The 11,869-nt window shown below is 46.2% G+C and overlaps 1 protein-coding gene across 5 annotated transcripts in view; it reads left to right on the forward strand.

Annotated features, from left to right (window-relative positions):
- The window catches only part of myo1b (myosin IB), a 60,413-nt gene that overhangs the window by 26,661 nt on the left and 21,883 nt on the right, over positions 1-11,869 (forward strand). For all 5 annotated transcript variants that reach the window (XM_008282790.1, XM_008282791.1, XM_008282792.1 and 2 more), the window contains exons 4-8: positions 1,294-1,388; positions 4,089-4,193; positions 5,600-5,646; positions 7,472-7,535; positions 9,690-9,788. In XM_008282790.1, coding sequence (XP_008281012.1) covers positions 1,294-1,388; positions 4,089-4,193; positions 5,600-5,646; positions 7,472-7,535; positions 9,690-9,788 — 410 coding nt within the window. The remainder of the gene's footprint in view (positions 1-1,293; positions 1,389-4,088; positions 4,194-5,599; positions 5,647-7,471; positions 7,536-9,689; positions 9,789-11,869) is intronic.

The raw sequence follows: 11,869 nt of genomic DNA on the forward strand, positions 1-11,869 counted from the left end.
CCATGGTTCTCGTGTAGTTCACCGGAATAAACAAGGAGATTGTTCTTAGTCCTGGTGGGGCTCATCATGGAGGTCTTAGGTGATAGAATATTCCACATCTCGTCTCAAACAAACTCGACCCAAAGGCGGATTCTACGTGCAGCATCTCCCCCCACAGCTGTTACAGCTTTGGACAAAATTCCTGAGCGATAAAAGCCAAAGTACAGGGGGACGGGAGACCTTGCGAGCTAATTTGCAGCCTTGTGTTCTGCTGGAGGAGAAAGTTGGAACGCGGCTCTCTCTCGCTGCAATGTACACGACTGTTTGCTTGCCAAATGGAAGCTGTACTGTAAAAACGCGATTGTTGCAGCCCTACCCTGTGGAGTTCCTCCTCTTGTGGGCGTATCGCGTCGAAATTACAGACCGACGTGACACACGAGATAAAAAATTGTCATTGTGATATGACCCTCCTGTCGTCCACGCCCTGCTCTCAATCCATCACAACGGGTCGTCTGCAGACAGAGAACAAATAATATATTGTTGTGGAATTCAGTGGGGCTGAAGCAGCAGTAATGAGTCCTACTTTCCTATTGTGTCGCTGTCTTGGAATGTGTGACAATAGGCTTCGTGTTATAATGAGCCCTCGTCTTTTATCCCCCCGTATGCACCTGGGGTTATTGTACATCGCCCTGACTCGCTGCTGTAACCAAACACCTACCAGGGTGTGATTAAGAGACATTCATTTTAATTAATCTAACGATGCTTTTTTTGTAGTTTTTTGTTTAACGACAAAAAACTGAATCCTTAAAAGTGACTGTAAACAGTATGAATGATGTAAAATTAATTGTTGATATGAGGAAAATGTCTTATGAGCTGTTCTTATTGTTGTTATGTTTTATTTTCCTGCTACTCGTACCGTATACGGCCTGACCCACATAGTGCAGCGTTTACAGCCGATGCTAGTTTGGATTCACATCAGTAGATGTTTGAACAGCAGCAGTAGGTTAGTAGTTTCACAAAAGGAGCAGGAAATGGTGAGTTATCAAAGCCAAAAGCCTAAATCTGAACCAGCCAGCGTTGCTAAATAAAGCTACAAGTCCTGTGGATGTCCTACAGATGCAACCCAATTTCCAGTGAAGTCACATGTTATTGATTAGGTTGGACGCCGTGCAGCCTGGCACAGAGCTCTGAACTTGTTTTACCCCACTAAAAATATCCTGGAAAAATAAAATAAATGTGTGATGTTTGCTGTGTGGCATGCCGTTGTGATGTGAAGGCTTAATGGCTTTGCGCCTTTCTTTTCTTTCTTTCCAGCTACGCTCTGGCAGATGAGGCCTACCGCTCGCTGAGGGACCAGGACAAGGACCAGTGCATCCTCATCACGGGGGAGAGCGGAGCCGGGAAAACTGGCAAGTGCTGCTTTAGTTAATTTCTTTCAACATCTGGGGAAATCAGAGCCACGATGTCTGGCCATGTGCACGCCGGTCCAGCGTGAACCTGCTGTTCATACACATCGCTGGAATCTGTTTGGAACAAATCACTAACACGTCTTTTTTTTGAGCATTCACATGAAAGGTTCTTCGTTTATCAAAAGCTAATGGAAAGAAGAACACTTTTAATCATCTTTTTAAGTGACCCAGTAGTTTTCCAGCCCATCCCTGGAGGATACGGTCCTCCATTCCTGTTTGTAGTGCTTCGTTCAAAGCGTAGTCAAAACTTCTTTCTGACAGAGCGCTGTAAGATAAGGGCTGTTAAGTATAAAGCCACGCTGCAGATTTACATCAGATCGCTCATAAAGGGGAGCCTGATGCTAGTGCTGTTGTGGGAACATCATGTTGGTACATGAAACGCGCTCTGTGATGACCTGTAAACAGAATGCATGTAAAGCGATAGGGGTAGTCACATCAAACAGCATGCAGATGGCTTCCTCACGCTTCCTACTTCAAGTACATCAGCTCCACATTTTTCTCTTGCCAGTAAGAAAACTTTAAACCTGGCGTCAGACTAGAAACACTTCCAGAAAGCTGTTTTCATATCTCTGTTGGTTTTTGTAATAGCGCGGCCGTGTTCTGGACCGGTTTCACATACCGTACAGAAACCCATGAGGAATGGCATTTCCTGTAGCGCGCCGTCACAGGTAATGGCAATACTGAGCTGGCAGCGCTCGGACTGTGGGGATGCAGCCACGATCTGCTCATAAAAGTTCTTCCTGTACAGTATAGACGCAGACATTCATTCCTGCTTAGGAAAAAGACTCCCCTCAGGTCTCAGACTGATTGTTCCTCCTCTGGCTCTCCAGCTCTGATAACCGTTTATTGAATGTTCAGGAGTCCTCTCCAGAAGCGGCGCTGCAGCAGCAGAGTCGGAGGGGATTTAACTCAACTTCAGGCTCAGCAAATTCTAATCTTGCATAATGTTTGACTCGAGTGTGGGAGCGAGTCGTAATCAGCGTCCATTTGGTTGCAATTAAAGCGCACCATGTGGCTTTAATCAAAGGTTAGGCTGCATGGGAAGAAATCAGAGACCAGCAACGATGATGATGATGATGATGATATCACAGCATGTTATTTATTAAAGAGTATGACACAGCAACAAGTTTGCTTATCCTGACTGTTTTAGTCTCTTCTTCAGCTTTTATTCTGCTGAAGCTGTTTTTCATATTTAGAGTGTTTTGTTAGAAAATGATTTTCTGAATAATGCTGATATAATATTGAATTATCATCATATGGAAGCCAAGAAGTGCCAAACAGCCATGTCCTTATAATATTTTGAGCAGCCATGCCTTTGTCTCGCCAGCAGCAGCACGATGCGTTTGTGTCCTCTGTGCTGATGACTTCATGTTTTCAAGTGGTTTTGAACTTTTGTTGTGTTGCTCTCTGGCTCGAGCTCCGATTTCACAACCCAGCATTCCCCGCAGGACTCTGGCAGCAAATGACAGGAACTCCAAGCCACACATTAATTATGAGAAACCCACGATTAGCACCGCACGAGGTCATCCGTCATTTATGAGCTTAATAATTTCGGTGGTGAAACGTCGCGTTAGAACAACGGATTGCGTCAACGCCAACGAGGGCACAGCACGGTTTGACGGATCGCGTTTTGCGTGATGCACCAGCCTTTATTTGGACTCTCCCTCAGCCTCGCATGGATATTAAAAACCCCCCGACTCCAAGAAGCCGTCGCCGCAGCCAAGTCGAGAGATAAATTCGGATTTCAGTAATCTCATCAGCCCTGAAGCTTTGTAGTGGAATAAGGCCGTCAAAACCTCCTCCATCGATATGGGTCATTGGCATTCATGTCTGGATGGGGGATTTCTGCTGCCTCGTCTTATTGTGTCTTCTACAGGAGCGAGGAGCTGTGATGAACTATTTTTTTTATCAGATGCCGTCGCAGTGCAGACGAGTCATAACAGAGTTTTATTGTTTGCCAGAGATGACTGAGGAAGTTTTTGTTACCCTGACTGATAAAGATGTCAGGTTCTCCCCGTTAGTCAGCGAGACTCCTCACGTCTGGGTTTTTCTGTGGAGTCGTCTTTTTTTTAACCAAATACACGAGCTGATCGTGTGCCAGACTCATCAGCAGCCTGTAGCAGCGACACTGTCAAGCTCCTCTCTATCCTGCTCTTGGCACATCACACACATCATCGGTTCTGGGTCACTGTCATCTCGCTGGTCAGGAGCGCTGATCCTGATTCCTGCAGTCATCCTACAAGACACGGCGCCGGTTCCAGACAGGACGAGCTGCTTTCTGAGCCCGTGTCACGTTTCTCAGGCAGAAAATTTGGGAGGCTTTTCTGACAACACGGACTCTGAGACGAGAGTTCATGTCCGTAGGTCCATGTGAAGTCTCTCCACTGAATTCGCTTGTATTCCAAAAAACATCAGCGATCTGAATGATGATATGATGATGCAACCCTGGTCATCATCAGCAGTAATGGGCCCGCTTCTCCTGGTCTGTACCCCCAGACTAATGAAGGATCCACACCCTCTGCTGATGGCTGTCAGGGGGGATGATGTAAGGGGAATGGTGAAGTGGGTGGGCACTGGTTCCTCTGTAATGTCTAGCAAAGCCTTGACTATAATATTTATCTATGTGTGTGTGTGTTTCAGAGGCCAGTAAGCTGGTGATGTCATACGTGGCGGCGGTGTGTGGGAAGGGCCAGGAGGTGAACAAGGTCAAGGAACAGCTGCTGCAGTCCAATCCCGTGCTGGAGGGTGAGTCGAAGACACTCGGGCGGCGTCCAAGTTCAGGAGCTGGAGCGTCTGAGGTTCACATCTGGACGCTGGATGTGTGTTAACAGGTTGACACGGCTGCCCCAGTTCAAGGGCTCTTCAAAGCACAGCTGAGAAACAAGCAGCCAGAAATATGCAAAACTGTGTATACTTGCAGCGTAATTGAGCTGTAACTCAGTTAGTCACTGACAAGAGTCTTTTTTTATGACAATCTTTGATATTTTGGTTTCCCAAAGACATTCGTCACTGCAGAGCTCCTGACAGTCAAACAATCCACAAATCATAACTTCTGGATGTAACAATGATCATATACACATGGAATCTTTTGCTGTCCCAGTCGTCTGAGAAGATGTGAATAACTTCTTATTCCTTTAACAAACCAGTGCACCACACACACACACACACACACACATGCACACACACACACACACACACTCATTCCCACCGCTCAGCGCTGGCACACAAACAGCTGTATTTTAATTGGGGGGCAGTGAACAGGAAATGCCCATGAATGATGAAGCTGTATGCCCGGGTTGCACATCTGTAAGAGTTTAGCTGCTGCCGATCTAATTGCCCCTAACACTGGAGAGGGAAGGGGGGTAATCCTGCTGAACACAACGTGCCACGCTCGCCCTCCGTCACACTGCGTCTCACTTTCGTTCACAATCTTTATTGCTTTCGCTCTTTGTCGTCTCCTGTTCCTCATTTCTCGCTCTGATCTTGCTCTTCTGCCTCCGTCGCCCTCCGGCTGCCGTTGTACCAGCGGCCCACACATCCACATCATCCGCAGACTTAAACACACATTAATCAGTTGTTATCAGCAATTAAGCAGTCATGCTAATAGCACTGCGATGCATGACACATTAATAGCGTTCTAATGTAGAAATGTGCTTTGAAGGAGAATGAAAAGGGTTCGTGTTGCAGAAAGGCTGCTCGTAGTACAGCTGGGCTCCATGCTCACATGTGTCTGTGATGCCTTTTAATGTGCTCACACGCAGGCGTTCGTACTTCAAAACGCTTCGACGCCATGTTTGTTATTGTTTATTTATAAGCAGGGGCAAATATTGAAGCAGAGCAACTTCAGCGTGGCGTGACATCAAGGTTCAGCCTTCCTAAGCCTGGAAAGCCCTGGTGCTTTGCTTAATCCATCCAGAATTATGGGGCTTCATCAGTACAAATGGCTTTGACATTCAGGCCTTTATGATTGACAGCTCTCTGCAGCCTGAGGATCATTAATCAGGTTCTGAATGTCTGTAAATAGGCTTTTGGCCTGTCTGTAGCTGTTAACTTCATAGCGGTGGGATTAGCATAAATGATGCATCAGATGCTTCTTTATGTTTTTATTTATTCATGTCTATATTGTGATTTGTATTTTTTGTCCTTTTCAGCTTTTGGAAACGCCAAAACAGTACGAAACGACAACTCCTCCAGATTTGTAAGTACCCAGAGCTGCAGCTACTGTTCCCGGATCAGATCATGTGTTGGACATAATGTCACCAATTTCCTTATTTAAAATAAGCTTGTGTGTCTTGATTTCTTATTTATTTTCGCTTTTGCTTTCCCTTTGAGGATTCCACACGCGTCAGTCCTGCTCTCAATAACATGAACTTTGTAGCGCTGCATGCTAGCGTTTTGGTTTTTTTCCCATCACTTGAGCAGGATCAGTTCTTCTGACAGTGTGGGTGTCTCGCCTCTTTGTTCACAAGTGCTGCTGGCAAACAGCAAGGTCTTAACGGTTAAAGCAAAGGCCTGCAGGTGCTCACAGACACGTAAACTGGTTTGAAGCTCAAAACATTTCAAGGCCAACGCGTCGTGGAGATAAATGCACTCGCATGTTGGTGCATGTTTTGCAGGAGTATCGTGATGTTGAGCGCAAAAGGGGGAAAAAAACACCAAATGATATCTTTGTGTGAGAGGCTTTTATCACAGGAGTGCTACCTGCCTACCTTCCCCGTGCAGTTTTATTGGCTCTGCACTGAACACCGGCCCACACACTGCCTCAGTTTCACACGTTAAATGGCCTCGATGAATCCTCCGTACATCCTGGATACGACTAATGCAGAACAAGCACAACAGATCTGTGGTGAAGTGTGTCCCATGCAGACTTTCGTTAGGTTTTTGTCTTTATTTTTATTTTTTTATCTCATCTCTCACTATCTTCTAATCTGTGGGGGGTTGAAAATGAGGAAGCAGGAGAAATCAAATGCGTATCTGAAGCATCATAGGGATGATTCAGTGTCTGCTTTTTGTTTGTAAAAACAGACACAAACCCAGAAAACAAGATATGCCTCGCCGGCGGCAGTATGAAAGCAGATGGGTGTGTTTCTGTTTTCCTCGGAGGCCCTTCTCTCTCCCAGGGAGGCCTGATCCAGCAGCAGCAGCCCCTGATCACAGCAGATCACATCATCACGTCATCGTGTAGCTGCAAATTTAGGAAAAAGCCGGTTTATGTGATCTGACTTCGGTAACTTCCAGTGCATCCAAAAAGCTTATTTAAATACACCCTCCGATGCCACAGGAGCTTTTTTTTCCCCCCTCATAGTTATTATTATAATGGAAACTGGTTATTCCGGCTAGTACCAGCTTGTCCCAGTTTTAGTTTCACTTTTTCTACTATTTTTTAATCATCTTCCTACACGGATACAACCGCACGCCGGTGCTCGGACATGCGGTCGTTACAGGGAGCATTATAACGGATTAAGCCCCTGATCTGTTTATATTTAGGTAACCTTGGCATCAACCTCTAGACACAAACCTCAGGCCTCCTCACTAGACACCAGTTCATCAGGCCTCCATCAGTTTAGCAGAAAAACTCTGAATCAGACATGTCGCCTCATTTTGCTGAGTGCAGCGGGCTTATTGAGTTTGGCTGGAGCCCACTCACCAGCAGAGCTTGGCCTGTTCTGGGGACATGTCTGCTATTAATACATCAGAGGAGGGGGAAAATAAAACACACAGGACTTTCTGTTCTGACTTCCAAGTTTCGGAGAGAAGGAGCGAAGGGGGGCGAAAATGGTTTGATTCAGTCCTCCAGGAGACAGAAGCTGGCCCAGGTTGGGGGAGAGGGGCTGCACCCAGACGGACCGGTGGTTTCTCAGCACTTTATGATCGCTGACTGTAATTTGTAATGTGAATGGGTTTGTGCAGAGATCCTTGCTGGGTTCGGAGCTCTGGCTCACAGTTTCAAAGCAAAGACAAGAAACGGTGTGAATATATGTTTCATGAAAGGTTATATGTGACTGCTGCACTCTGACCTGCAGGGAAAGTACATGGACATCGAGTTCGACTTCAAAGGAGATCCCCTGGGCGGCGTCATCAGCAACTGTGAGTAGTGTTAGAATAAAAATAAAAGGGAAAGCTTTTAAAGGCTGTAAATGTTTAGATGAAACTGTCCTATTTTGTGTTTCATGCCTGATTTTGACCATATTTAGAGCGACACTTTTAACTCAATTAAACTTAAACGTGCAAACTTTCAGAATAAAGCCGCTGAGTACATCGTATTCACACATAACTTAATTCCACATATTTACTTGGTTCAGTAATATCTGCTGTTAGGATGGAGACCAGACAGCGCACTAACTGTCCAACAAGTCAAGCATTACATGACCATCATAGTGTTTCCAGTATGGATCTAATCTGCTTCTCATCAGACTGTGTTTGAATCAGTGGTCATGTGACTTTCATTTATATCCCAAATGTGCCTCAAAAGCTTTTACCAGTGCTCCAGCATGTGGCGCTCTGTCTTTCTGGGTGAGAATTGCTGATTTTGGTTTTATGAAAGCCTTAAAATTGATTAAAATCAGTCGTCATTCCAAGCCTGACCAACAGGCACCGGTCCAGCCACCGACTTTGTGTCCTCAGCGCTTTGCTGTGTTTTGGTTTGACGTGTTCACATTGTTGTGTCTGCGCCGGCTTCCCCGCCAGAGGTCACGGCAACAAAGACGGAAGCTGATGGCCGAGACACAAATGAACCTCTGTGTGCCGGCCCGAGTCGGTCCGGCACAAGGGAGCGTCTGTGAAGAAGAGCCGCGGACATGTGACTCCTGCAGACGGGCCGACTGGCTGCCGGCGAGGCAGATGGATGTGGATGTTGAAGCGGGGCAGGCCTGGATGGATTTCTCTTTGCTTCTCTGCTCATTATTTCCTAGACGTGCATCCTTGAAGCCTCCAGTGCCTCCTCCAGCTGAGAATAGATGGCTGTAATTTTTGAAAAGGCAATTCTCAGTAGCTTTGGTAATGACAGAGTGGTGAGATGCTTTGGCAGGCCTTTAGTCAACACATAACGGGATATTGTCCCCACATTGATACTTTAATGTGTGTTTGCTTATCTTAGGCAGAGGGAACATGTTGTGAACAGAGCATGCAGTAAACGCTGCTCAGGATGCTTTACAGCAGCCGAGGCCCTTAAAAGCAAATGCAGGATGACTGAGAGCTTTGGCTGGTGGAAGGTCACTTTGGTCCCCTCAGGATGACAATAATAAGATGCTCTTTATTTTCCTCCCTCCTGTGTTTGTGCCAGAACGGTGTCAAAAAAAAAAAGAAGCTGTCTACATTAAAGTAAGAAAGCGGGCCGAGATAGAGGAAGTGGTATTTCATCATATTCTCTGTGTGTCTTTTATCACAGCTCTGTATTGCCGCTGCCAGCCACTCTGTCATGAATGCTGTATTATTGATGCGCTGCCTCCTATAGAGCCACTTATGTGATTCATGGCTGGTGGGTGTCACAGATTCCCATTTAGCCTGGTCCGCCGCTCACCCTGACAGCCCCGGGTCTGTGTGAAGGGCTCTCCGGTTGGGCGCTCTGCTCTGCGTCCACAGATACAGAGCAAAGTAGCTCTTCTGTCCTCTCGGCGCCCACCTACGGGTGACTCAGCGTTTGTCGAGTCTAAATATTGAAAAAGCCAGGAGCAGCCCTTGATTTTCTTTATTTATGGCTGGAAAGGTAATCACGGTGCAATAAAACGCGAGCTCGTGTGGGTATTATTTTTCAAGATGTTCACTTCAGTGCAGTGAAAATTCTTGAAGTTTCCTCCCATAGAGACGACGTGAATGCTCCTGTTGAGCCAGACATGTCAGCGAGGAGGATCTCCAGCAGCCTGTGATGTTGCTGAGCTCTGCAGTTGCTCTTTAATTAAATCATACTCCACCTAATGCGGTGAGCAGATGATGGCTCCCCTTTTAATCAGGTGCTGTTGCACTTGGTCGGCAGCCCAGGAGAAAGGGCTGACGTTTGATATCCTTGGGTGGTTTCTTCCCTGTACACTTCCTGTGGTGTTTATATACACAGATAATTACCAACATTGCCTTGGTCACCGTGGCAACATAAATACATCATTGGACTAGGAGCTCATTTGAGCGCATGCTGGGCATCTGCAGAGCTTCAGGTTGGGTCGGCCCGTGTTTACTGCACACAGACAGAACCGCTGGCTGTTCAGACTGTTGTTGGGGATGACTTTGGTTCCTTCTGTTGTCCTTTAGATCTGCTGGAGAAGTCACGTGTGGTGAAGCAGCCGAGAGGAGAGAGGAACTTCCACGTCTTCTACCAGCTTCTGTCCGGAGCCTCAGACGACACGCTCAGTAAGTGGAGCTGAAAGGACGGATCCAAGTGGACTGGAGGTCCTGTTTTTACTCTCTGTGGGCTCGTTTTAGTCCTTCTCCTCCTATAGAGACAGAATGGCTACGAGAGAAATGTTGATGGTGCTGAATGACAGTTATGACGCCATAAATCAGAAGAAAAAGAAAGACGTTGAATTTCTTTGATTACTTTTTTTTTATTACAAAAATAAAATAAACCAATAATCAACATGTACGACATTATTCAGTCGCAGACAGGTGCTATCAATAGTTAGTAATAGTGAACAAACAGAAACTCTACGTGCTTTAGACATTTCACTCCTTATATATTTTGAAGTTGCTTCCTGATACTTGCTGCTCTGTTTAAACGCAGCCTGCAGTTCAGCCAACAAGTCCCAGAGTCTTGTTGGAGTTTATGGTTTATCTTTTCTAAATGAGACATTTAGAAAAAAGTGATTTTGATTAAATAGCTCGATGTCAAAGTCCCTCTTCGATCATTTGAAAATAATCCCTTCCTACCTGACAGACCATCCAGATGTAGCTACGTCGTCTTTTACAAGCTGCAGATCGACACTGAACAAACATCAACACTTTGGTTTTTGTTCCCATTTTTCATGAGCTGAGCTCAAAGATCTGAGACGTACACAAAAGGTCCATTTCTCTCAAATATTGTTCACAAATTTGTCTAAATCTGTGTTGGTGAGACGCCATCGAACGTGAGCGTTTGCTCGATGACGAGCTGCAGTCAGGTGGAGACCCGATGAGGTCGACGAGCATGTCGATGAGCTACCTGAGACGGTTTCTGACAGTTTGAGCAGAAATTCTTTGGTTATGTAAACCGACTGCTGCAGCAGCTGTCCGGGTGGCTGGTCTCAGACCATCTTGGAGGTGAAGATGCTGGATGCTGGGCTGGTGTGGTCACACGTGGTCGATGTTTGTGAGGCCGGTCGGCTGTACTGTACTCTCTGAAACAGCTTATGGTGGAGAAATGAACGTTCAATTCACGGGCAGCAGCTCTGGTGGACGTTCCTGCAGCCAGTTGCACGCTCCCTGAAAACTAGCGACACCTTTGGCATCGTGCCGTGTGATTAAACTGCACATTTTAGAGAGGCCTTTTGTTGTGACCAGCCTGCAGCACACCTGAGCAATAATCATACGGTCTAATCAGCGTCTTGATACGCCACACCTCTGAGGTGGGTGGATTAGCTCAGCAAAGGAGAAGTGCTCACCAGCACAGGATTAGACAAACGTTCGACAGAAATGGACCTTTTGTTTAAATAGAGAAAGTCTCAGATCTTTGAGTTCAGCTCATGAAAAATGGAGCAAAAACAAAGCGTTGATGTTTTCATTCAGTGACTGATGTGCACACCTTTCCCCTCTCACAGCACAGCTCACCTACAGCTCTGCTCCAACACGGTGAAACCAACAGGTGCACGTTGTAATGTTGGAGTGTTCAGCTTTACTAGTTTGAGCCAGAAGCTGATTCTGTAGAAGGACAGTGATATGGAAAGCACCGCCCGGCAAGGTCCAGGACTGGCTTCCTAGACGGGTTGAAACCTGGAAGTCTGAGTCCATGTTTCTGACTCTGATTCTCCACCTGGAAGCCTGTTGGCTGCTTGTTTAGCTTATGATGTGTCTTCTCACCTATAAAAACAAAAAAGCACCACACGGACACGTTAACAAGGTAAAGAAAGAAGTTGTTTTCATCCGGAGGGGTCCTTTAACTCTAATGTGGAGGCACCAGTGTGCCATTCCTTATGTTAAATCTCATATAAAGCCTTTTCCAGCAGCACCGCAGCTGCCCCAACACATGGCTGATACATTAATGACTCAATCTTCCTGCCTAACAAACACGACGGAGAACAAAGACTGGCAATGAAACCTGTTCCCTCTATTTGCTTTTCTGTGGACAGAGGGCATTGTTTTATGTCCCGCACACAGGAGAACAATATAATGGTCATTGACTCTCCAGCGCCCAGATCACAGGGGCCTGGTTCAGCTGTAGTTAATGCAGCCGCTAACGAAACCCGACACATGCACCCACAAGAGGAACAGATTTGTTTGCTGCTTGATAGAGGAGAGGG

This window comes from Stegastes partitus, unplaced genomic scaffold (genome assembly GCF_000690725.1).
Source record: "Stegastes partitus isolate 25-593 unplaced genomic scaffold, Stegastes_partitus-1.0.2 Scaffold286, whole genome shotgun sequence".
Classification (NCBI taxonomy): Eukaryota; Metazoa; Chordata; class Actinopteri; family Pomacentridae; genus Stegastes; species Stegastes partitus.